General features: G+C 46.0%; 3 protein-coding genes and 1 pseudogene across 3 annotated transcripts; all 4 read right to left on the bottom strand.

Annotated features, from left to right (window-relative positions):
• Positions 1 to 244: 244 nt before the first annotated feature.
• Positions 245 to 1,849, bottom strand: LOC123410110 (probable indole-3-pyruvate monooxygenase YUCCA11). The gene is made up of 4 exons (XM_045102998.1): positions 1,223 to 1,849; positions 721 to 954; positions 512 to 634; positions 245 to 416 (listed from the first exon to the last, which is right to left on the bottom strand). The coding sequence occupies exons 1-4, from the start codon at positions 1,832 to 1,834 to the stop codon at positions 252 to 254; spliced, it is 1,134 nt and encodes a 377-aa protein (XP_044958933.1). The 5' UTR covers positions 1,835 to 1,849; the 3' UTR covers positions 245 to 251.
• A 1,932-nt stretch (positions 1,850 to 3,781) lies between these two features.
• LOC123408173 lies at positions 3,782 to 5,120 on the bottom strand (annotated as a pseudogene).
• Positions 5,121 to 7,555: 2,435 nt separating this feature from the next.
• Positions 7,556 to 9,193, bottom strand: LOC123410109 (probable indole-3-pyruvate monooxygenase YUCCA10). The gene is made up of 4 exons (XM_045102997.1): positions 8,543 to 9,193; positions 8,040 to 8,273; positions 7,831 to 7,953; positions 7,556 to 7,735 (listed from the first exon to the last, which is right to left on the bottom strand). Exons 1-4 carry the CDS (start codon positions 9,152 to 9,154, stop codon positions 7,556 to 7,558), a joined length of 1,149 nt encoding a protein of 382 aa, XP_044958932.1. The 5' UTR covers positions 9,155 to 9,193.
• A 2,126-nt stretch (positions 9,194 to 11,319) lies between these two features.
• LOC123410108 (nucleolar protein 58) lies at positions 11,320 to 22,838 on the bottom strand. Its single transcript, XM_045102996.1, has 4 exons — positions 22,445 to 22,838; positions 20,250 to 20,440; positions 12,207 to 12,447; positions 11,320 to 11,927 (listed from the first exon to the last, which is right to left on the bottom strand). Exons 2-4 carry the CDS (start codon positions 20,416 to 20,418, stop codon positions 11,567 to 11,569), a joined length of 771 nt encoding a protein of 256 aa, XP_044958931.1. The 5' UTR covers positions 20,419 to 20,440; positions 22,445 to 22,838; the 3' UTR covers positions 11,320 to 11,566.
• Between the last annotated feature and the right edge of the window lie 3,346 nt (positions 22,839 to 26,184).

Below are 26,184 nucleotides of genomic sequence, written 5' to 3'. Positions count from 1 at the left end.
GTAAACATGCCACGGGAGCTTTTGGTATAGATATATAATACAGTAGCTTTTTGCATATATAAATTCAAGTAAAAAATACGATAGACAAATGAAAGTTAAACAAAAGCAACAAAGCTCTTTGGACAATAAGAGTATAGAGCCCTTCATTATAGTATAACAGTACAACTTATCCATGCCACATATGAACCTTCCATAAACAAAAATCAATCAAGTAGGACACTTGCCCTCGTAAACTACATGTAGAAGATGATTTAGCTCGACATGGAGCCTATCATAGATTTGATGTCATTGGCGATATTCTTGGCATCTACTGCAATACCAGCCAATCCTCTCATCGCTAACCCAGCACAGTAGAGGCCATTTTCACCTTTCCAATGATTTGGATATTCTTTGATGGGCAATCCATTCTCATTATTCTGGATTCAAAAATAACATAGAGCTTGTTAGTTGATTTAACAATCATTACACCAGGAAAACAAACCCAAACACATTCAAACATCAAAATTATTACCTTGAGCCATATATTTTTCGTGCTTTTGTATCCAGTTGCAAATACAATCATGTCAAAGGAGATTTTTTTACCGCATTTAAATTCAACTATGTTGCCAAAGATCTTATTAGTGCACCCTTGAACCTATAAGAGGTAGATGAATTATTGATAATTTGGCATATCAAATCAACATAGACTACACATTTATATCATTTCAAGGATCTACTCACTTCTATTATGCCTTTTTTGATTAAACCAACAGTCCCAACATCAATCACTGCGGATCTGCCAGTTTTTGACTTCAGGGCCATTGGACCCATTTTTGGCCTTGTGATGCCATGCCTCGATAGATCTCCAAATATGAAATTTGCAGCCATCACAAGGATATTATCCACTAGATTTAGTGGAAGACGGTGAGCAAGTGTCATACCCAACCGAATTAATTCCTTCGTCATTACATGGATCTGCAACCACAAAACATGTCACACCACTTATGAAGCATGCATGATAAAATAAAATTTCATAGAATTATGTTCTTTCAAGAGTTCTTTTTTTGTCTTGTACTCCCTTCAGTTGTATAGTTATTTGTGTGAGATATAAAACAGTCCATCCTTCAATTATATGAAATACTTTCTATTAATAATAACACAGAAAAATTGCATCCCTTCAGTTGGAACTATAACAGGAATTGTGTCCCTATACCCAACGAAAATATATAATGCATGTACATACCTCGCTTCGTACAACAATGGAAGTATTAGCACCATGGGTCGCAAGGTCATAAGCAATTTCCATCCCGGAGTTGCCAGATCCAACGACCAATACATTCTTGCCAGAGTAGCTCTTTCCTGACTTGTAGCTTGAGGAGTGGATGATTTCACCAGAAAAACTTTCGAGTCCAGGGATCGTTGGAATATTCTCTGCACTATTCTCACCACTTGCCACAACGAGAAACTTTGCCGTGAACTTGATTGTTGTGCACTTTGCCATGTCTTTTGCAACAATGGACCAACATTTTTTATCATTGTCATATGTGGATGACTCCACGCTAGTGTAATACTTCGGGCGAATATTGAAACGCTCAACATAGTCATCCAAGTACTTCACAAACAAGGCTTTTGGTATGTATGTTGGTGCATCTACTGGGTACGACATGTGTGGCAACTCACAGAACTCCTTTGCAAGATGCAGCTTGAGGCGATCATACGCACGGTTGCGCCAAAGTGACGCGCTACAACTCTTACGCTCGAGGATGACATAGGGAATTGACAATTGGCTAAGGCATGCTCCTATTGAGAGGCCTGCTGGTCCAGCACCAACAATCAACACTACAACATTCTCCATTTCAAACACAAGAGTTGAAAAATTGTGGGATAGGCGTGGTGGTAGCAGACTGGAGTGTTTGTTTGATTGCTCGATGAATCTTTGGATGATATCCACATATGGGGTCATATATATACTAGTATGTTTCATGTTCCAATCTCTAGTTGGATTAAGGGATGGAAAAGGTAAATATTTATTGACGACTTATCTTGATGTGTACATGTATTCATTCTAAAATTTGAACTGCTATTGGTGTGAAAGTTGTCTGTATACGGAATAGGCAAGAAACAAAGTTTTGATCGATTGTTGTTACGGCAAACTTATCAATCGGCTTTGGATATGTTTAGATTAAAGATCTTTCATGTTTCTTTCCTTTGCCATCGTCATCAATGAAAATTTTATCAGTCTAATGTTCAAGTGTGTATTTCTTCTCATAGGATAAGGACGAGTCAGATTTCTCCACGCAAAATTATAAGCAAACCTTATTTCATTTATCTAAGGTTACGAAAAAACATATATTTTAATACCAAGAATTTGAGATGCTGAAATTCTCGTAATTTCTACATGCATGGAAGCCTTTTTTTATCATAGAATCTAGACGTACTTATTTCATAGAGAGTGTACAAAGTTTATGTAGAGGGACAAGAGCCAAAGAGGCGGGGAACTACCTTCTTCCTTTCCTTTACTACGATGCGGCTTTTAGCCATGTTGTAGTAAGCAAATGGCTACCCACAACTTGGACTAGCACCTTTTGGCACCCCTCGAGCAACTGTCCTAATGTGGCGAGCCTCCTTCACCACCACATTCAACCTAAATAAAAGCATTATCGTGATGTCATTGTTATCATGAGATCAAGGGGTTGTCGACATGATTGAATTAAGCTTTGACAAAGGGGATCCCCTCGGTGTCTTTGTGCATGAGAGACTCAATAACCACGAGTTATGCATGGAAGAACCCAAGGATGGGAGGTCATATAGTGGAGATTTTGTCGATGGCTCGGGTGATGTTCTAGCGATGTTACTTCTCATCAGCCACTCTCTCCTTGTTGTCCTCAACCTTACTGCATGTGTTTTTCCTTTGAGGCTTGGCTTCGCATATCTATGGGTTATGGACCTCCTCCCATTTGTCGAGTCGTCATCATGATGAAGGGTTCATGGCTCAGCTGACGCCCGTGTGGGTTTTGGTCCTAGGTAACAGAGGATCCAGGGCATGCACTAGATGCAATTGGTTGAACAGATAGGTATCCAAAACAGATAGGTATCCAAGAATTTGTCCGTGATTGTTGGGGTGTCAGAATAGGAACCCTGGTTTTCATTGTGTGCCCTCGTACGTGACGAGAAATGAAAAGATACATGTGCAAACAGAAAAAAACATAACAGTTATTTCTTGTTTTCTTCATCGTGAGGCATGGCATGGGCGTAGGTGAGGAGGTTGTCATGTCCTTACAAATTTTAGTTTCGCCTGACAATTAACACGGCAATAGATTTTATCACCTCAAAGGACTAGTCTTTTTGCATTTACCAAGTAGGTTTAAAGATAATGGTTGCTCTATTAATTTTGACCCCACCAATTGATGTACGGCTTTATTTTCTCCCAGTTTCACTGTGGTCGCCATGGATGATCAATTTGAAATCTGATTTATCCATTTTAGAACCAATGTCACGAGAAACCAAAAGGATAGAGAGAAAAGCCAATATTATATGCACAAATTCGACGGTACAACCAAAGAGCAACTCCAAGAAACCTCAAACTCCTGATACTGAACCTTGTACCTCAATTCAACTTGACATTTCAAATCAGAAATAAGCATAGGCTGTATGATTTCCGACTAAAATCTCTCCTCTGGAACAGTGGTCGACAGTTCTCATAATCAAACCTCATAGCTAACAAATCCTCGTGCATCAGGGGTTGCTCATTGCAAATGTGAACCTTTGATCATGTCACAAAAGCAAAATCATCACTTTCATGAGATGTCAAGTCATGTTATAGGCAAAGAAAGTTCAACTCGAGCAACATATATGACATGTTTAAACATGGGACACGGTGCCAACCGTATCCCCTTGTATGCACTGGTGGAGTTTTAGTTACAACATAGGTTCCCAGTGAACAAGCAATAGCAGCAGGTGGCAGCAGCTTTCAGTAACACCCTTTCTTGTGTACATATTGTAGTTAAGTAATAGGGCACATCACTCCCTTCTTCGGCTTTTGTGATGGTGGTGGCGGTGGTGATGCTTGGATTTCTTCTTATCTTTCCTCTCCTTTCTCTCTTTTTTCTCCGATTTCCTCTCCTTTTTATTTTCCTTCTTCCTCTGTGATTCAGAAGAGTTGGATGCCTTATTATCCAAAATTGTTTCCCTATGCCAAGAATCATCAGGAGACTTAGATCTCAGAAACAGTGGCCTCTCCGGACCTTGTACCCGTCGTTCCCATTATTCTTCCAAACGTATATTGGGGCTAGGTTCTCTGTCTCGACAATGCGGTGAAGTCTTGAGGTATGGACCAGGTTCATCCATCCTAGAGCCAATGGCCCCTCTTCCTCGCTTTACCCTAACATAGCACCAAATTACATATTTTGTCAACAAAATGAAAATATGTAACTGATGCAAATGTGTGCAAGTTAAACATAACACTCCCCTTGAAAAACATCACCTGATAGGATATGGCAATCTCAACACAATAATGTGATACTACGACTATAATATTGCAGATAACTTGCATCAATAGTTTGTCATAAGCAGAGAAATTCTTAGTTATCTGGCAGGTGTCAATCAATATATTGCCCGCTTGTTCTATGAAGAAACTAGTAGACATTTAAACTAACCTTGAATGTAGAAACTTTTCAACTTCATCGTCCCCTAGACCAACATCCTGGTCTGAGTAAGAACTACTATAAGCAGTTCCTTCTTCAATCTTTGAGCTGGAATTCATATTTCTCGAGTCACCTTTACGTTTCTCCCCTCTAGAGTCACCATGCTCTTTATTTTTTATTTTTATCCTAGACTCAAGTTCAAGTTCCTTCTCCCTGGCACGCCACATTTCATCAACCTCCACAACACGATTTGCTGCACGGGGACAATCAAGTGTCAATTTAATAATAAAATTCAATTTCACGATATAATGAGCAATATGAGTTCAAAAAGGACGTGGGGTTTCTACTCCGAGCATATATGGTCACTATATCTACACCACTGAATGTTGTCTCGCAATCTGCTCTGGTTCTTTTACCTGGGAAATACTGAGCGGTATTAAGGGTGTCATATTCTGTGGGGCAGGGAAACGACAGACGTCCGTGGGGCGTGCGAGTCATTGTTACTTCCGTTGGAGACTTTGGTGGTGAGCCACGGCTCGTAACGTTTGTTTTAATCTAGTTCATGGAACAGAAAAACAGTTTTCTGGTTAGTAGGGATGGAGAGAGTTCCTCACCTTTTCACATATTTGAGGAATATATGATCAAAATTATTTATGAGAATTTTTCGAGATTTTTTGGAATGACAGAATAGTAGGTTGCTTCACAAACTAGGATGAGGTGGGATAGAATTGACCCACGAGTGACATATCAACATAGTTAGAACATGTTACGACATTATTATAATCGTCATAAAAGTTATGACGATCTCATCTTATGCGGTTACAACGTTTTTTGACTCACATCATCGTAATTTATATGTAGATTTGATCCCCTCAAACGGCTTACGACAACCTCGGATGAAATCGTCATAGATTTATGACGAATTCATCAACGACATCTTAAAGAACGTCATGTATGAGCATATTTCTTGTAGTGTGTGACGCCTGGCGCGCTCCTATGTCTCATCACCGTTGTCTTCCTTTGTACACATGTGTATTGCGTTCAAGCTCACTGAGTAGGAGCGAGCTCCCTGGGCCCCTTCTGCTACAGAGCAGGTATCCTCTCTCGTCTCTATCTGATTTGGACTAATTTTTTGTGTGAGTAGAAAGAAATTATATCTTTTTTGTAATTATTAATGCACGAAATTGGCTTCGTAGCAAATTTCAATCTCGTCAGTTTTCCCCAAACCGGGCTGCTTATGCAAAAAACAATGAAGAAACAAAAATCCTCCTATATGATAGTGCTACTCTATGCAACTTGTTAAGCATAGATCACGTGTTGAATATAAAAGTTTATCAATCCAACTCTTACCATTTGCAATTGGATATCAAGCACTCCATGTTACATCAAATTGAGTAGCCTAGCGTTGAAAAAATTAAGATCTGACATACTAATTACTTGTGCATTACTACATGGAGTTTCTGTTTATGAATGTGGAGTTTTATCTTCTTTTCATCTCTTCACACTAGAAGAATTTCACCACCTTCCAGCGAGAAGTGGGTAGGTAAAATATTTTCAGATTTCTTAACCTGTAGAATTTCTATTTAAGGGACTGAAAGTTAGCACGATATTATTTCACCTTTGTACTTGTACTTGAAATACCCTCTCTTACAGAAGTCGATGCTCTTATAGGATACCTTAATGATTTACTATTTATGATACACGGGCCATTATAACATGCTTACAAATTGCTCCAAGGGTTCTACAGATTTTCTTGGAGGCTTCAAATTGGTCAACATAGCTAGATACAACTGGATCTTTTTTGCCATATATAGGCTTCCCTTGATTCTAGTGTTGCCATATGCATTTGCTTTTAGTTTCTTTTCTTGATGAATTCGAACTTCTTTTAGTTTCTAATTTTGTTACACTATTTTCCTATCTCTTCCACTGTATCCCCAATTCTCACGCCAACAAGGTAAAATGCTCATGCCAAAATACAAACGAATTCCAATGTGTAGTGAATTAATGTATATCGAACGGTGTCTTTTGATTTCTTTTCTTGTGAAATTTCCCCCATTATCTTACTAAAACGATGCTCATACTAACAGGTTATAGATTTGACCAATGGTAACTACAACTCCTCATGGGATGTTGACTTGCCAGTAATGATGGCTTGTCCTTCCATCATTCACATTGCATATATTATCTCAGAGTAGCAGTAACACTGATGTTAAGTTCCATTTGCTAACTAGCTCACTATCACGCTACCATGTAAAGTTCTTGTGATAATTCAAACACCGGGAAAATGCACTATTCATGTTATTTGTGATACAGTTAACATTCTCCACTAGCAGCCAAATCTCACTAACTTTTGACCATATATAACATTCCTCCAGATTACGTAGTACTCCCTCCATCCAGAAAAACTTGTCTCGGAAATATTTCCGGACGAGGTGAGTATTATGGTGTTACCAAAGTATTTTTAAGCAGTTGCTTGCAGCAAGGAAGAACTGGGAGCAGCCTTTGTTAAAGATTTGTAATATGCCCACTAGGTCATGTAGGTACATAGGTTCATGACTAATACCATTCTAGGATTCAATAGCACTACAGTAAGTACCTATAATCGATGTAGTGAACAATGCAGTAATCTGGGCCTGATGTGATTACCTCCTCGTGCGATCGTAGGTTGTTGGGGTAAACATGCCACGGGAGCTTTTGGTATAGATATATAATACAGTACTAAGTGCATGCTTTTGCATATATAAATTCAGGTAAAAAATGCGATAGACAAATGAAAGTTAAACAAAAGCAACAAAGCTCTTTGGACAATAAGAGTACAGAGCCCTTCATTATAGTATAACAGTACAACTTATCCATGCCACATATGAACCTTCCATAAATAAAAATCAATCAAGTAGGACACTTGCCCTAGTAAACTACATGTAGAAGATGATTTAGCTCGACATGGAGCCTATCATAGATTTGATGTCATTGGTAATATTCTTGGCATCTGCTGCAATACCAGCCAATCCTCTCCTCGCTAACCCAGCACAGTAGAGGCCATTTTCACCTTTCCAATGATTTGGATATTCTTTGATGGGCAATCCATTGTCATTTAACATGCTCTCACCATTCTGGATTCAAAAATAACATAGAGCTTGTTAGTTGATTTAACAATCATTACACCAGGAAAACAAACCCAAACACATTCAAACATCAAAAGTATTACCTTGAGCCATATATTTGTCGTGCTTTTGTATCCAGTTGCAAATACAATCATGTCAAAGGAGATTTTTTTACCGCATTTAAATTCAACTATGTTGCCAAAGATCTTATTAGTGCACCCTTGAACCTATAAGAGGTAGATGAATTATTGATAATTTGGCATATCAAATCAGCATAGACTACAAATTTATATCATTTCAAGGATATACTCACTTCTATTATGCCTTTTTTGATTAAACCAACAGTCCCAACATCAATCACTGCGGATCTGCCAGTTTTTGACTTCAGGGCCATTGGACCCATTTTTGGCCTTGTGATGCCATGCCTCGATAGATCTCCAAATATGAAATTTGCAGCCATCACAAGGATATTATCCACTAGATTTAGTGGAGGACGGTGAGCAAGTGTCATACCCAACCGAATTAATTCCTTCGTCATTACATGGATCTGCAACCACAAAACATGTCACACCTCTTATGAAGCATGCATGATAAAATAAAATTTCATAGAATTATGTTCTTTCAAGAGTTCTTTTTTTTGTCTTGTACTCCCTTCAGTTGTATAGTTATTTGTGTGAGATATAAAACAGCCCATCCTTCAATTATATGAAATACTTTCTATTAATAATAACACAGAAAAATTGCATCCCTTCAGTTGGAACTATAACAGGAATTGTGTCCCTATACCCAACGAAAATATATAATGCATGTACATACTTGGCTTCGTATAATAATGGAAGTATTAGCACCATGGGTCGCAATGTCATAAGCAATTTCCATCCCGGAGTTGCCAGATCCAACGACCAATACATTCTTGCGAGAGTAGCTCTTTCCTGACTTGTAGCTTGAGGAGTGGATGATTTCACCAGAAAAACTTTCGAGTCCAGGGATCGTTGGAATATTCTCTGCACTATTCTCACCACTTGCCACAACGAGAAACTTTGTCGTGAACTTGATTGTTGTGCACTTTGTCATGTCTTTTGCAACAATGGACCAACATTTTTTATCATTGTCATATGTGGATGACTCCACGCTAGTGTGATACTTCGGGCGAATATTGAAACGCTCAACATAGTCATCCAAGTACTTCACAAACAAGGCTTTTGGTATGTATGTTGGTGCATCTACTGGGTACGACATGTGTGGCAACTCACAGAACTCCTTTGCAAGATGTAGCTTGAGGCGATCATACGCACGGTTGCGCCAAAGTGAAGCGTTGCAGCTCTCACGCTCGAGGATGACATAGGTAATTGAAAATTGGCTAAGGCATGCTGCTATTGAGAGGTCTCCTGGTCTAGCACCAACAATCAACAATACAACATTCTCCATTTCAAACACAAGAGTTGAAAAAGTTGTGGGATAGGTGTGGTGGTAGCAGACTGGAGTGTTTGTTTGATTGATCGGTGAATCTTTGAATGATATCCACATATGGGGTCATATATATACTAGTATCTTTCATGTTCCAATCTCTAGTTGGATTAAGGGATGGAAAAGGTAAATATTTATTGATGACTTATCTTGATGTGTACATGTATTCATTCTTAAATTTGAACTGCTATTGGTGTGAAAGTTGTCCGCATACGGAATAGGCAAGAAACAAAGTTTTGATCGATTGTTGTTACGGAAAACTTATCAACCGACTTTGGATATGTTTAGATTAAAGATCTTTCATGTTTCTTTCCTTTCCCATCGTCATCAATGAAAATTCTATCGGTCTAATGTCCAAGTGTTTATTTCTTCTCATAGGATAAGGACGAGTCAGATTTCTCCACGCAAAATTATAAGCAAACCTTATTTCATTTCTCTAAGGTTATGAAAAACATATTTTTTAATACCAAGAATTTGAAATGTTGAAACTCTGGCAATTTCGACATGCATGGAAGCCTTTTTATCATAGAATCTAGACGTACTTATTTCATAGAGAGTGTACAAAGTTTATGTAGAGGGACAAGAGCCAAAGAGGGGGGAACTACCCTCTTCCTTTCCTTTACTACGATGCGGCTTTTAGCCATGTTGTGTAAGCAAATGGCTACCCACAACTTGGACTAGCACCTTTTGGCACCCCTCGAGCAACTCTCCTAATGTGGCCAGCCTCCTTCACCACCACATTAAACCTAAATAAAAGCATTATCGTTATGTCATTGTTACCATGAGATCAAGGGGTTGTCGACATGATTGAATGTGCATGAGAGACTCAATAACCACGAGTTATGCATGGAAGAACACAAAGGATGGGAGGTCATATAGTGGAGATTTTGTCGATGGCTCGGGCAATGTTCTAGCGATGTTATTTCTCATGAGCCACTCTCTCCTTGTTGTCCTCAACCTTACTGCATGTGTTTTTCCTTTGAGACTTGCCTTCGCATATCTATGGGTTATGGACCTCCTCCCATTTGTCGAATCGTCATCATGATGAAGGGTTCATGGCTCAGCCGACGCCCGTGTGGGTTTTGTTCCTAGGTAATAGAGAATCCAAGGCATGCACTAGATGCAATTGGTTGAACAGATAGGTATCCAAAACAAATAGGTATCCAAGAATTTGTCCGTGATTGTTGGGGCGTCAGAATAGGAACCCTGGTTTTAATTGTGTGCCCTCGGACATGACGAGAAATGAAAAGATACATATGCAAACAGAAAAAACATAACAGTTATTTCTTGTTTTCTTCATCGCGAGGCATGGCATGGGCGTAGGTGAGGAGGCTGTCATGTCCTTACAAATTTTAGTTTCGCGTGACAAGTAACACGGCAATAGATTTTATCACCTCAAAGGACTAGTCTTTTTGCATTTACCAAGTACTCCCTCCGTTCCTAAATATAAGATCTTTTAAAAATTGTACTATAAACTACATACGGCTGTCATGTCCTTACAAATTTTAGTTTCGCGTGACAAGTAACACGTCAATAGATTTTATCACCTCAAAGGACTAGTCTTTTTGCATTTACCAAGTACTCCCTCCGTTTCTAAATATAAGACATTTTAAAGATTGTATTCTAAACTACATACGGATGTACATAGACATATTTTAAAGTATAGATTCACTCATTTTGCTTCGTATTTGAAATCTCTAAAAGGTCTTATATTTTGGAACGGAGGGAGTAGGTTTAAAGATATTGGTAGCTCTGTTAATTTTGACCCCACCGATTGATGTACTGCTTTATTTGTCGCCATGGATGATCAATTTGAAATCTGATTTATCCATTTTAGAACCAATGTCACGAGAAACCAAAAGGACAGAGAGAAAAGCCAATATGATATGCACAAATTCGACGGTACAACCAAAGAGCAACTCCAAGAAACCTCAAACTCCTGATACTGAACCTTGTACCTCAATTCAACTTGACATTTCAAATCAGAAATAAGCACAGGCTGTATGATTTCCGACTAAAATCTCTCCTCTGGAACAGTGGTGGACAGTTCTCAGAATCAAACCTCATAGCTAACAAATCCTCGTGGATCAGGGGTTGCTCATTGCAAATGTGAACCTTTGATCATGTCACAAAAGCAAAATCGATCACTTTCATCAGATGTCAAGTCATGTTATAGGCAAAGAAAGTTCAACTCGAGCAACACATATGACATGTTTAAACATGGGACACGGTGCCAACCGTATCCCCTTGTGTGCACTGGTGGAGTTTTATTTACAACATAGGTTCCCAGTGAACAAGTAATAGCAGCAGCTGGCAGCAGCTTTCAGTAACACCCTTTCTTGTGTACATATTGTAGTTAAGTAATAGGGCACATCACTCCCTTCTTCGGCTTTTGTGATGGTGGTGGCGGTGGTGATGCTTGGATTTCTTCTTATCTTTCCTCTCCTTTCTCTCTTTTTTCTCCGATTTCCTCTCCTTTTTATTTTCCTTCTTCCTGTGTGATTCAGAAGAGCTGGATGCCTTATTATCCAAAAATGTTTCCCTATGCCAAGAATCATCAGTAGACTTAGATCTCAGAAACAGTGGCCTCTCCGGACCTTGTACCCGTCGTTCCCATTTTTCTTCCAAACGTATATCGGGGCTAGGTTCTCTGTCTCGACAATGCGGTGAAGTCTTGAGGTATGGACCAGGTTCATCCATCCTAGAGCCAATGGCCCCTCTTCCTCGCTTTACCCTAACATAGCACCAAATTACATATTTTGTCAACAAAAATGAAAATATGTAACTGATGCAAATGTGCGCAAGTGAAACATAACACTCCCCTTGAAAAACATCACCTGATAGGATATGGCAATCTCAACAGAATAATGTGATACTACGACTATAATACTGTAGATAATTTGCATCAATAGTTTGTCATAAGCAGAGAAATTCTTAGTTATCTGGCAGGTGTTGATCAATATATTGCCCGCCCGCTTGTTCTATGAAGAAACTAGTAGACATTTAAACTAACCTTGAATGCAGAAACTTTTCAACTTCATCGTCCCCTAGACCAACATCCTGGTCTGAGTAAGAACTACTATAAGCAGTTCCTTCTTCAATCTTTGAGCTGGAACTCATATTTCTCGAGTCACCTTTGCGTTTCTCCCCTCTAGAGTCACCATGCTCTTTATTTCTTCTTTTCAGCCTAGACTCAAGTTCAAGTTCCTTCTCCCTGGCACGCCACATTTCATCAACCTCCACAACACGGTTTGCTGCAGGGGGGACAATCAAGTGTCAATTTAATAATAAAATTCAATTTCACGATATAATGAGCAATATGAGTTCAAAAAAGGACGTGGGGTTTCTCCTCCAAGCATATATGGTCACTATATCTGCACCACTGAATGTTGTCTCGCAATCTGCTCCGGTTCTTTTACCTGGGAAATACTGAGCGGTATTAAGGGTGTCATATTCTGTGGGGCAGGGAAACGGCAGACGTCCGTGGGGCATGCGAGTCATTGTTACTTCCGTTGGAGACTTTGGTGGTGAGCCACGGCTCGTAACGTTTGCTTTAATCTAATTCATGGAACAGAAAAAACAGTTTTCTGGTTAGTAGGGATGGAGAGAGTTCCTCAACTTTTCCATTGCGAACCAGGAGATTGGAGACGCGAAGCAGTTCGAAGGTGCAGCTTGATGTGCACCTACCGGAGGCTGCTGAGCTTGGTCTTGCTGGGCGACGGGATGGTATTCGAGCTCGGCAACGTAGCCTTACGGAGTGCATGTACTGATAAGGCTAGCAGGAATTAGATTTAGGCTATAGTCGAGTTATTACATATAGATTTGTGGCAAGGGATCTTTCTTGATGCACTTGTAGATCCGGGTGCTAGAGACGAAGTTGATGACCTTGTCCCGGCAAGAAATCAGCGGGAGGATTTTGTTGGTAGCTGAGGACGAGGCAGCAGTTGACATCTGCGGTGGGTGGCAGGGAGGACAATCGAGGATTAGGAAGGGAGTGAGTTTTTTTTTGGGGGCGGGGGGGGGGGGGGGGCGTAAGGACGCCAGCGGGCTCTAAAAACAGGCTCGGGGACAAGCGGTGCAAGACACACGATGTATCCAGGTTCGGGGCCCTCCGTGGGAGGTAACACCCCTAGTCCTGCTGGTTTTGATCGGGGGCAACGCTGGGGGAGCCGGCGGAGCCCCCGAGCCTAAGGAGCCAAAGGGATCCGCGGGCACGAAGATCGACGCCGATTCCGGAGACGGATTGGTTGATGGTTTGTGCAACTACTCGAGAGCGACGCCGACTAGGAGCGCCTAACTGGTGGAGCCGATTTTTGCCATTGCGTCCGCCGCCTTGTTGTCCGCCCGGGGGACGTGGTGAAACTCACAGCCCTCGAAGGAGCCGGTGAGCTGTTAGACGAGGAAGCAGTAGCCGGCCATGTTGGCGTCTCTGGTGTCCCATTTGCCAGAGACTTGCTGCACCACGATGTCCGAGTCCCAAAGCAAAGGATTCGCCGGATGCCGATTTCCCTGGCGAGTCGGAGGCCGTGGACGAGCGCCTCATACTCGGCCACATTGTTGGAGACGGCGAAGTGGATCTGGAGAGCGTACTTGAGCTGGTCCTCTTTTGGGGACGACAGGACGATGTCGGCTCCCAAGCCGGTTCGCATCTTGGAGCCGTCGAAGTGCATGCGCCAGTGCGTGGAGTCCGGAGGCAACGGCACAAATTAGGTCTCGGCCCAGTCAACGAGGAAGTCGGCCACCGTCTGAGACTTGATGGCAGTGCACAGCTCATACTGGATGTCGTGTTTGGCGATGGCGATGGTTCACTTGGTGATCCGGCCGGTGTCGTCCCGGTTGCCCATGATTTCTGAAAGCGGAGTCGTGCTCACCACGGTGATGGTGTGTTCCTGGAAGTATTGCTTCAGCTTCTTGGCGGCAAAGTATATGTCATAGCACATCCTCTGGTAATGAGGGTAGTTCTGCTTGGAGGCGGAAAGGACCTCACTCAGATGGTAGACAGGGCGTTGAACAGGCAACGCCCTGCCCTCCTCAGGCCGCTCCACCACTAGAACGACGCTGATCACGCGTGTGGTTGCCACGATGTACGTGAGCATAGGCTCCTTTTCGGCTGGCGCGGCCAAGACGGGCGCGCTGGATAGGGCGCGTTTGAGGTTGCGAAATGATTTATCCGCCTGGTCGGCCCATTCGAACTTGGTCGTCTTCTTCATGAGCTGGTAAAGGGGCAGCGCCTTCTCACCGAGCCGGCTGACGAACCGACTGAGCGAGGCCAGGCAACCAGCAAACTTCTGGACGTCGCGGAGCTTCGTGGGCTTGTGCATGCGCTCGATGGCCTTGATCTTCTCCGGGTTGGCTTCGATGTCGCGCGCGGACACGAAGAAACCCAGGAGCTGGCCGGCTGGCATGCCGAAGACGCATTTCTCCGGGTTGAGCCGGACCTTTTACTCGCGCAGGTTGGCGAAAGTCTCCCGGAGATCGTCGAGGAGGCTAAAGTGCTTCTTGGATTTGACGATGATGTTGTCGACGTAGATGTGCACGTTTCTGCTGATTTGGGGTAGGAGGCACTTCTGCATGCAACGCTGGAAGGTGGCGCATGCATTCTTCAAGCCGAACGACATAGTGACATAGCAGTAGGCTCCGAATGGGATGATGAAGGAGGTCTTCAACCGGTCGGTCGGATCCAGCTTGATCTGGTGGTAGCAGAAATAGGCGTCCAAGAAGGACAGCAAATCAAAGCCAGCTGTGGAGTCGATCACTTGATCGATCCGGGGCGAGGCGAATGGCTCCTTTGGTCATGACTTGTTCAGCCTAGTGTAGTCGATACACATGCGCCATGTTTTGTTCTTCTTCAGCACCAAGACTGGGTTGGCCAGCCAGTCCGGGTGAAAAACTTCCATGACGAAACCGGTTGCGAACGCGATCTGTTCTCCTATAGTACGCCGCTTCTTCTCAGAGAAACGGCGCAGGGGTTGCTTGACCAGCTTTGCATCCGGTCGCACATGAAGCTTGTGCTCGGCGTACTTCCTCGAAATACCAGACATGTACTTGGGTGACCATGCAAAGATGTCCCGATTCTCAAGGAGGAAGTCGACGAGCTCGCCTTCCTATTTGCTGCTGAGGGTGGCGTCGATGGTGATGCACTGCTTCGGGTTGACCGAGTCGAGTGGCACCTGCTTGGTGTCCTTGGACGGCTGGAACGTCTCCTCGCTGGTCGGCTAGGACGGGGGAGTCGGCACGGCCGGCTGCTCGATGGCCTGGGCCATGAGTCGGTCGAGAGTTTCTCCTCCGCGATCACCAACGCCTCGGCCAGCCGGCTACTGTCACGCACGCACTCGATTGATTTCTTGTACTCGCCGGCTACGGTGATGATGCCCTTGGGACCCGGCATCTTCATCTTGAGGTAGGCGTACTGGGGGATCGCCATGAATTTGGCAAGCGTCGGCCTACCCAGCAGCGCATGGTAGGGGTTGTTGAGCTCCACCACCTCGAACCATACCAGCTCGCGGCGGAAGTGGGCCTTGTCGCCGAAAAGGGCATCGAGCTGGATTTTGCCATTAGGGGAGCAGGATTGCCCTAGCACGATGCCGTGGAAAACCGTCCGGGTCGGCTTCATGTCTTTTTCCCTGAGCCCCAGCTTGAGCAACGTGTCGCAGTAGAGAATGTTGATGCTACTGCCGCCGTCGACCAGCACCCGCGAGAACCGGCAGATGAGCCCGCAAGAACGAGGGCGTAGCTGCCAGGGTTTGGCATTACGGTCGGGTGGTCCGCCAGGCTCCAGGTAAGCGGCTTCTCGGACCAGTGCATGTACTGGGGGACCAAGGGCACGGTGGTGTCCACCTCGTTCCGACGTTATCGCTAGTTGTGCTTGTCGCTGCCTTCACTCGTGAAGACGACATAGGCCCCGTCCTGGTCGAGGAACTAGTCGCGGAGGCGGCCGTCGTTGGGGGGAGCCGGCGCCGAAACCGACGCAGGAGCCGAAACTTGAGCCGGAGGTGGAGCGGTCGGAAGGCCCTCACCTCGGGCCAGTCGCTGGGAGAAGCTGCACTGCTGGAGCGTGTGTGTAGCCGGCTTCGCCCCGAAGTGCATCTTGCAAGGTGCGTCGAGCATCTGCTCGAAGGTGAGCTTAGGCTGCCAGGTGCCCTTCCGGCTCGCTGGCGCTGGCTGGCGGCCTGGGCAGCCGGTTGCTCTTCCTCAATGGTAGCGACCTGCTTGTTCCCGTACCGGGGATCCGGCTGGTCAGTCTTCCGCTTGTTGTTCTGCTGTCGCCGGCTTTCGGCAACTGGTCGTGGGGTAGCCGGCGGTGGGGTGGCCTTGCCGGTTGCGGTGACCTTGATCCGCATCACGGAGTCGACCGTGGCGTATTTGTCCGCCTTGGCCATGAGCTTCACCCTCGATGAAGTATTGGATGGCCGAAAGGGCTTGCCCGCCGCTTGGACGCACATGTGCACCCCTTCGCAAGAGTTACGCAGCTCGATCCAACGCGTGAGGTAGTCGCAAAAGGGCTTGTCCGCCGCTTGGACGCACATGGCTAGCTCGCAGGGACCACCGGGGCGCTTGTAGGTGCCGGTGAAGTTGCGCACCAACGCTTCCTCAAAGTCTACCCAAGCATTGATGTTGCCGGCCGGCAAGCTGTTAAGCCAAGTTCGGGCCGAGCCGGTCAACATGAGGGGGACGTAGCGCACCGCAACAGCTTGTTTCCCCTGGCGATGCAGACTGCGATGGTGCAATCGATCAGCCAATCTTCAGGCTTAGTCGTACCGTTGTACTTTGGAGTGTCTCGAGGAAGCGTGAAGCCGGTGGGAAACGGCTCCTCGTGAATCCGGGGGCCGAAGCACGCCAGACCGATCTGGCCCTCCTTGAGGAGGGCGGATTGGGCCCAGCCGGTCGAGACGAAGGCGGGCTTTGTTCTTTCTTAGGGGACGCGCGGTCGGAGCCGAGCCATGAGCTCGGCCCGGACAGATGGAGCCGACGAGCGTGCCCGCTCTTGCCGTGGAGGTGCGGTGTAGGCGCGAGCTGACCGGCCGCCTCCCTCGGGGGCGTCATTGCGCCCGATGGAGACTGTCGGCTGCTCGATCCCGCGTTGGGAGCGCCTGCCGCAGCTCCCATCGGCGCGCCGACCGGAGCCGCGAGGGGAGGAAGAGTGTTGGGCCTGCTATCGGCCACTGGCAGCCCGCAGCTCGGCCCGGACAGATGGAGCCGACGAGCGTGCCCGCTCTTGCCGTGGAGGTGCGGTGTAGGCGCGAGCTGACCGGCCGCCTCCCTCGGGGGCGTCATTGCGCCCGATGGAGACTGTCGGCTGCTCGATCCCGCGTTGGGAGCGCCTGCCGCAGCTCCCATCGGCGCGCCGACCGGAGCCACGAGGGGAGGAAGAGTGTTGGGCCTGCTATCGGCCACTGGCAGCCCGCTGGTCCTCGTCCTCGAGGTGGGGAGACTCGAAGCCAGAATGGGTCGGGTCGAGGCAAGCCTCCTGCAATTGGCAGCGATGATGAGGTCTTGGATGTGCTTTTCCTGCTGCCCACGCCCCTCGCCCTCCATGGTGGCCAAATCCTCGTAGGCCACTTGGGCGGCCCTCATGTTGGCCGCAGGGGTGTCGTAGGTGGGCAGCCTGCCGCCTAGGATCTCGACGACTACGCGGCCGCGGCTATGAACCTCACCGCGCCGGCTGGGCTCGTCGCCAGCCGAGGTGAGACTATAGGCGGAGTTGTACTCAAGCTGCAGACTCCATCCAACGTCGGCCGCTCGCGAGGGAGGTGGCCTCCGCGAGCAGCTGCTTGCGAGCCATCTCCAGCTCGGTTGTGGCTGCGGCCGGGTTGGCCGTTTGCGCGATGAGGGTGCTCAGCCCCTGAAGAGTGGAGCGGAGAGGATCGGAAAGGACCAGGACGAGCCACGATGACGGTTGCATGCGCGTCACCCCTGGCGCGAGACGCAACGGCAGTTGCGTCCGCCTGCGCCCTAGCGCGATTGGAGCTCGTGGAGGAGTAGCCATTACCTCCGCGAGGACGCGGAGGTCGATGGCACCTCTCGAGACGGTTGCCCTTGCGAAGGATGGCGGATCGGTGCAGTTGAGCACCTCGTTGGGGTACTCGTCGAACGTCGACGCGGCGTCGAGCCGCGGCTTGTTGAAGAGCACGCAGAGATCGCCGACATCGAGCGAGGCGTGACCTCAGCACGTCTTGTCGGAGGAACCGATGGCGAGGCCTGCGGAGCAGGTGAAGCCGGGGTTGAGCGTCACGGAAGTTTCCGCAAAGGAGAGCTCCACAAGCGTGCTGATTAGTCCGGACGCGATGCGCCCGGCAAAGTAGGCTGAGGGTCCCGCCCGGAGCGTGACTCCGGTCATCGCCGTGGACGACCCCATGGTGGTTGCCAACTGTCGTCGTTTTCTCACGACAGATGCCATGGGTGGCAAATTGAGAGTGGTTGGGGCCGTAAGCGCCGGCAGGCTCCGGAAATGGGATCGGGGACAAGCGGTGTGAGACACACGATGTACCCAGGTCCGGGCCCTCCGTGGGAGGTAACACCCCTAGTCCTGTTGGTTTGGTTGCTAAACCGAATGGGATTACAATGGTGCTCCTTGAGTTGTGCGACGGAGGAGGAAGAAGCTGGTAGCCTTCTCTACCTCTCCTGTATGGGTGTGTGTGTGTGTGTGATTGGTCGACGCCTTGCATGGGGCGATACCAAGGGATTTTATAGGCCAACCCCCTGGCTTGCAATAAGCATAAAAGGTACCGGCAGGACCCGGCTGGCAACCTCTAGCCGGCCACGGGGGCCCCCGATTGAGGGGTCATGTCGCGTGTAGGGCCCGCCGGCTGCAGGGTCCCATCGGGAGCCGGGGCTCGCCGGCCAGTTGCTGCTATTGGTGCGTGCTCGTCACGCAGTGATACGGGCCGCACCGTGTGTCATCGTCTTGTGGCAGCCGGCTGCAGTCAGCGGTACGGCCGGCTGCACTGTAGCCACGCCGGGGCAGGTAATGGAGTGGATGGGAGGCGTGTTGCCACTGTGCCACCTCGACTGGTCGCAGTCGGCGAGGGTCAGTGGTACGACCGCCACTACTGTAGCCAAGCACGGTCAGGTTAGCGGTACCTGGGCCACTGTAGCCACGCCTTTGATGATGCGTCCCTGACGCGCTTGTCAGGGTGATGTGACTAGGGCTGACCCATCCGGCTGGCGGGACGTAGTCGAGCCGGATGGAGAACGACTCAGCCACGAGCCGGCTCGGCTACGCAGCCGGCCAGGGGCAACCGGCCTTCTGGGGAGAAGAGGCCACCCTGTGTTGTTTTTTTAAGGCGGATGGGGAAGTGCTCGAATTTGCCTAGCCCGGGGTTATCCCCCCGTCATATATAGGTAGGAGAAGAATCTTGAAGGGGGAAGTTGCTACTGGAAGTGAATTTGTTTCTGTGATATTTTTTATGGAAGTTTCTAAATGGATTGCATTAATGGGACTGCTCAGGATGATGGAGAAAGGTGCAGATGGCCCACCGTGAAACGATGTCTGAGCCAGAAGACATCTGTAGGTATCTAGCACAATAACTCAGCGACCAGTGTGGGCCAGATCAACAGTGAAGGAGGAAATACCGATCTTTATACAAGGTATAGTGCCAGAACGTCCATGGATCTAGGAGAAATAACATACGAGATAAGCGGAGCATCTGTGCTCGCCCACAAATTTACACTTCCAGTTCAAAAATACTTATAAAGTACTTCCTCCGTCCAGAATTACTTGTCGCACAAATGTATAAAAATGGATGTATCTAGAACTAAAATATATCTAGATACATTCATTCCTAAGACAAGTATTTCCGGACAGAGGGAGTAGTCATTAATGCTTATTTAGTTAACCACGCCGAGTTAGAGGAAGCAATTTAAAGTGGTGCCTACATGATTGCAAATTTGTAACTGCCTTCAATTGTTGTGATTAGTTTTGGATGAATTCTCCTAATGAGAAGGTTTCAAGGACATAAAAAACATTTTCTTCAGTAAAAAAGCATGATTACAGCTGCTTTGATCAGGTAATCAACACAAGGAGACAAGGATACTGTAAAAGAAACATGATGCTAACCTTGTTGAACTCCACGAACTGTGGCTGTGAGGAACCGGGAGTTTGGACGATGCCTGACATTGGGCTTCCGCAAATATGCATGAACACCTTCCCTGTCAGCCTCGGACTGTAATCTCCGTGCTTCTTCAAGGAGTAATGAAGCTAGACGATTCTCTGTGTCAAGATCCATTGCCCAATTTGAACTTCAGCAACTATGAAGACAGAAATGAAATATTTAGTACATTAAACAATACTCTGATCTAAAGCAACATCAAATGAACAATTTATTAGCTGTGAAATCACAAGTTTGACAGAAGGGCGGACATGGCGCGGTGGGTAGAGTCTCTCCGCTTGTGGCCTGGACCAGGAGGTCCTGGGTTCGAACCAGCCTCCTTGCAGAATTATTATGCAAGAGTAAGGCATCCAGAAATTGTCTTCCCCAGACCACACCTTGTGTGGGAGCTTTCAGCACACAAGTATTGATAGTGAGGTTCTACAAACTGAATTTTACAACAAAAATCCAATTTTCACACCATATTTAATGTTTGATAAAAAAAATACTGCTCCATCTGCCTTTAAATACAAGGCCACTATCAAAAATACAATTTGTATCTATACAAGGCCACTATCTCTTCCCGAGAAGAATTGATTAGATTTTTGCCTCGTATGATGGTGCTTATCCTTATTAGTGAAAACATTGCATGCAGCCATAGAGAAAGAGGCACCACATGCAAAAAGTTTAATTAGCCAAGAACATGGGAGGTTTTCCACACAATTAACTGTGCTATTTATTAGTTGGTTTTGTTTTCTTGGTATCTGAAAAACGATATAGTGGTCTTGTATACAAAACAGAGGGAGTATAAATTATTAACAAAAGTGGGGATTTTGGACTAGCCTCCTACGTTAGGCCCCTCCCAATGATCAACCTTATACAGGTGCTAAGGCTGTCATGTAGGCAAAGAAGCCGATGTGGCAAGCTAATTAATAGGAAAAAGATGAGTGTGGTGACCCCAGGAAGAAACAACGCTAAGTGCATGAACCTAGGCAAAACACTTAAATGAAAGAAGCCCACCAATGCATGAACAACTTTAGTTGCAAAATCATTAAATGAAGGATGTTTAGCAACAAGTTAAACACGGATGCATTGGGGGCTTTAGTTGCTACACTTTTTAATGTGCTTAGCACCTCATGTAAGCACCTTCGCATTGGAAGAGGCCTTAGATTACCACTTTAAATGTTACTACCTGTTCGGCTGGATTAATAAACTGCCTATAGTTATGAAGAAATTTTAAATCCTTGTGTACACCATGCAGAGTTTGGCCCACATTTATGCCATAGCATAGGTTCGATCAGAAGCAAGCTGCATGATTCAAGACAGGCCAGTAGTGCAAGTAAAGATGCAACAGGACAAGCAGCATGGATCTGGTCCGTTCAAAACGACAAGGTGCAGGTAATGCTCACATGTGGGCTCTCTTGCATATAAACAAAGCCGCGATGATTAACTGTTGTGCCAATCGGTCCCACACAAAAATGAGCCCATTCTAACAAAATCAATCCTACAAGCTAACGAATCTGACCAATTAGTTATTGTAAGATGGACATCCATCAAACTAAAAAAGAAACTGCTCAACCTCAACAATCTGCAGGATTTAGAACAGCAAAAGACACAAAGCAGAAATTTTCCTACCATCTACGAATAGGAGCAGACTAACAGGCAGTTCAGCAACCCTCCACTCCTCATAATTCTAAAATCTCCACTCCACTTTCCATTTTGGAATTTGGCAAAACATTCGGCCGCCAGCTCCACCCCCTCTGTATATTACAGAGTTTTTCTCAATGAACAACCATTGGTGTCGGACAGACAAAGTTGTACGGGCAAGGTTGCAAGTGCACTTTGCAAATATATGTACCCAACATATTCAAATAGTACAAATTTCGCCACAAGGGAACACTGCAAATATTTCAAGTGGATACAGATTTAAATAGCACAAATGTCACAGTACAATGATATGCCGAATATTGAATGATCATGAGAATCTTTGGCATTACAAAACACTGAACCAACAAAATCATACAACAAGTGTACTCGGTCGTCGATTTCAAACCAAAAGTCATACAACAATATCACAGCAAATTATTACAAAACTGTTGCTGTTTGTCAAAACCGAGCCGGCCATGGAGCTAGGGTCGAGCAGAAGGCGGGGTCAGGAGCTCACCTCGCTGTCGCTGGTGAAGATCTGCTGGTGCCGGTGAAGAGCGGATCCGCCCTCACACGGATGAAGGACGCGGGATCCCGACGTGGAGCAGCGGAGGGCGTCGCCGTCGGCGAAGGGTGAAGGGGGCGCGCGGATCAGGACGATGGAAGGGACCGGGGAGGCGCGGGATCCGAACAAAAAACAGCGGACAAGCGCGGGGGTGTTGAGGGGAGGGTCCGGAGGAGCAGCGGAGAGCGGCGGGGATGGGCGGGGCGCCGGTGGTTCGGCGGCGAGCTAGGGCTGGGTCGCCGCCGACAGCCTGGGAAGGGAGGACGGGAGGCAGCCTGCGGGAGATAGAAAAAAAAATCGGAATGGAGCTTGGGGATTATTTTTTTCCAAGGTATACACACTCGTGGTCACAAGCGATACGGAAACGGACCAGATCGTCTTAATCGCCCGGCCCGCCGTAGCACATTTAGTAAACGGGTCAAAGAGATGATAAACAGTTTCGACAAATTATTCTCGCAAATGTTATAAGTAACAATGATAGATAATTTTATATCAAGATAATTTATAACAAGTGACAAATAACAATAGTAATAAGTATGTAATAAGATCCTACTACTTCTCACGAACTCCCTCGGAAAAGTAGGATCGCACGAGGTGATCAAGGGAGGCGACCAAGGTTCCCTTGCGTGCCACCGGTGACGCCTCTGATTCCCTCTCTCTTCGTCGGCCGCTCCGGCGGTGGGAGGGAGGGGGAACCTCGGCTCTGTTCGCTAGGTGGGTGTGTGGTACGGTTAGGAAGGAGGGAGACGTGATACGTCTCCAACGTATCTATAATTTTTTGATGGTTACATGTTATTATCTTGTCAAACTTTGTATTTTATCATTATTAGAGCATTATCTCATGTGAGGAAATTAAAAAAGATACCAAAGTTGCTCACAAAAAAAATATGGAAAAAGACCAAAGTGCCCAAACAAAAAAAGAAAAAGAATGAAGGGACAATGCTACTATTTCTTTCCACACTTGTGCTTCATAATAGCACAATGTTCTTCATGATTGAGAGCCTCTCGTTTTGTCACCACCATATGCTAGTGGAAATTTTCATTATATAACTTGGTTTGTATATTCCAATGATGAGCTTTCTCAAAATTGTCCTAGGTCTTCGTGAGCAAGCAAGTTGGATGCACACGCACTAGTTCTCCTTTTGAGCTTTCACATACTTATAGCTCTAGTGCATTCGTTGTATGGCAATCCCTACTCATTCATATTGATATCTATTAATGGGCATCTCCATAGCCCTTTGATACACCGAGTCGATGTGACCATCTCCTCCTTTTTGCTCACAACCTCCACCACACTCTATTCCACCTATAGTGCTATATCCATGGCTCACGCTCATGTATTGCGTGAGAGTGGAAAAAGGTCTGAGAAAATAAGAGTGCGAAAACAATTACTTGGCCAATACCGGGGTTGTGCATGATTTAAATTAGTTGTGTGGGGATGATGGAGCATAGCCAAGACTATATGTTTTTATAGGGATAACTTTCTTCGGCCTTGTTATTTCGAAAGTTCATGATTACCTTACTAGTTTGCTTGAAGTATTATTTTTTTCATGTCAATAGCAAACTATTGTTTTGAATCTTACGGATCTTTTTATTGATGTCACATGAAAGTAGTTACAAAGGACAACTATGCTAGGTAGCATTCCACATCAAAAATTCAGTCTTTATCACTTCCCTACTCGAGGACGAGCGGGAGTTAAGCTTGGGGATGCTTGATACGTCTCCAACGTTTCTATAATTTTTGATGGTTCCATACTATTATCTTGTCAAACTTTAGATATTTTGTATGCCTTTTATATATTTTTTGGGACTAACTTATTAACTCGGTGTCAAGTGTCAGTTCCTGTTTTTTCCGTGCTATTGACCCTTTTCAAAGAAGAATTTTAAACGGTGTTCAAACGGAATAAAACTTTCGAAAAGATTTTTTCCGGAACAGAAGATACGCAAGGGACGTGAGAACCAAAGCTGAGGCCACCAAGGGAGGACAAGCCCTCTAGGTGCGGACGGGGGGGCGCGCCTAGCAGGCTTGTGGCCCCCCCGTGGCTCGTCTGCCCTACTTCTTCCGCCTATAAATCCACGAAAAATCCAAAACCACGAGAGATATTCACGAAAAAAAATTCCGCCGCCGCAAGCTTCTATCTCCGCAAGATCCCATCTGGGGCACGTTCTGGTCCCCTGTCGGAGGGGGGATTCGGATACGGAAGGCTTCTTCATCAACACCATGACCTCTCTAATGATGCGTGAGTAGTTCACCATAGACCTTCGGGTCCATAGCTAGTAGCTAGATGGCTTCTTCTCTCTCTTGGATCTTTAATACAAAGTTCTCCATGATCTTCATGGAGATCTATCCGATGTAATCTTCTTTTGCTGTGTGTTTGTCGAGATCCGATGAATTGTGGATTTATGATCAGATTATCTATGAATCTTATTTGAGTTTCTTCTGATCTCTTATATGCATTATTTCATATCCTTGTAATTCTCTTCGAGTTGTGGGTTTTGTTTGCCCAACTTGATCTATGATTCTTGCAATGGGAGAAGTGCTTGGTTTAGGGTCCATACCGTGCGGTGACCTCACCCAGTGACAGAAGGGGTAGCGAGGCACGCATCGTGTTGTTGCCATCAAGGGTAAAAAGATGGGGTTTACATCATTGGTTTGAGTTTATCCCTCTACATCATGTCGTCTTGCTTAAGGCGTTATTCCGTTTGTCATGAACTCAATACACTAGATGCATGCTGGATAGCGGTCGATGTGTGGAGTAATAGTAGTAGATGCAGACAGTATCGGTCTACTTGTCTCGGACATGATGCCTATATGTATTATCATTGCCTTAGATATCGTCATGACTTTGCGCGGTTCTATCAATTGCTCGACAGTAATTTGTTCACCCACCATAATATTTGCTATTTTGAGAGAAGCCTCTAGTGAACACTATGGCCCCCGGGTCTACTTCACATCATATTTGTAGCCTTACACTTTTACTTCGTTGCACTTTCCGCCTTCAGATCTCACTTTGTAATCAATCTTGAAGGGATTGACAACCCCTTTATAGCGTTGGGTGCAAGCTTGTTTGTGTTTGCGCAGGTACTCTGGACACTTGGCTTGATTCTCCTACTGGATCGATACCTTGGTGCTTAAAAATGAGGGAAATACTTACTGCTACTGTGTTGCATCATCCTTTCCTCTTCAAGGGAAAAACCAACGCAAGCTCAAGAGGTAGCAAGACGCCGTCAAGGCCGTTGCGGTGGTGTCGCGTCGGAATAAGTTTCTCCGGGCTCCGTTCACGGTCAGGCGAGGCTTTTGCCTTCGTCTAGGAGCCAGCGGGGTTGGGGATCCCCGGATCTCGTCGAGGTCGCGGGCTATGGTGGTTGGAGGTCCATTGGCGCTGGCCGTTTGGGTCCTCAGATGGGCGATGGATGCAGGAAGACAAAGACCCTTCTTCTTCCTTGTTGGTACGATTTTTTGATGTTGTTCTTCTCCTTCCTCTGCGTTGATGCTGGTGGGAGATCTTGCTTTGTCCGGGCGGATGGCCCGGCCACGGTGCTGGACCGGTCGGATGACTCGAGTTCTCTTCCTTTCGGAAGGGACACTTTTCGCGGTACTCAAAGCCAAAAGATGGCGACAGTTGTTGCAGGTGTGTTGGATTGATGTCCATGCCCTCTCAGCGCTGGTGTCAAGTAAGGAGGAAACAGCG

The sequence above is a fragment of the Hordeum vulgare genome, chromosome 7H, assembly GCF_904849725.1.
Source record: "Hordeum vulgare subsp. vulgare chromosome 7H, MorexV3_pseudomolecules_assembly, whole genome shotgun sequence".
NCBI classification, from domain to species: Eukaryota; Viridiplantae; Streptophyta; class Magnoliopsida; order Poales; family Poaceae; genus Hordeum; species Hordeum vulgare.
This window is presented reverse-complemented; position numbering and strand designations above follow the sequence as displayed.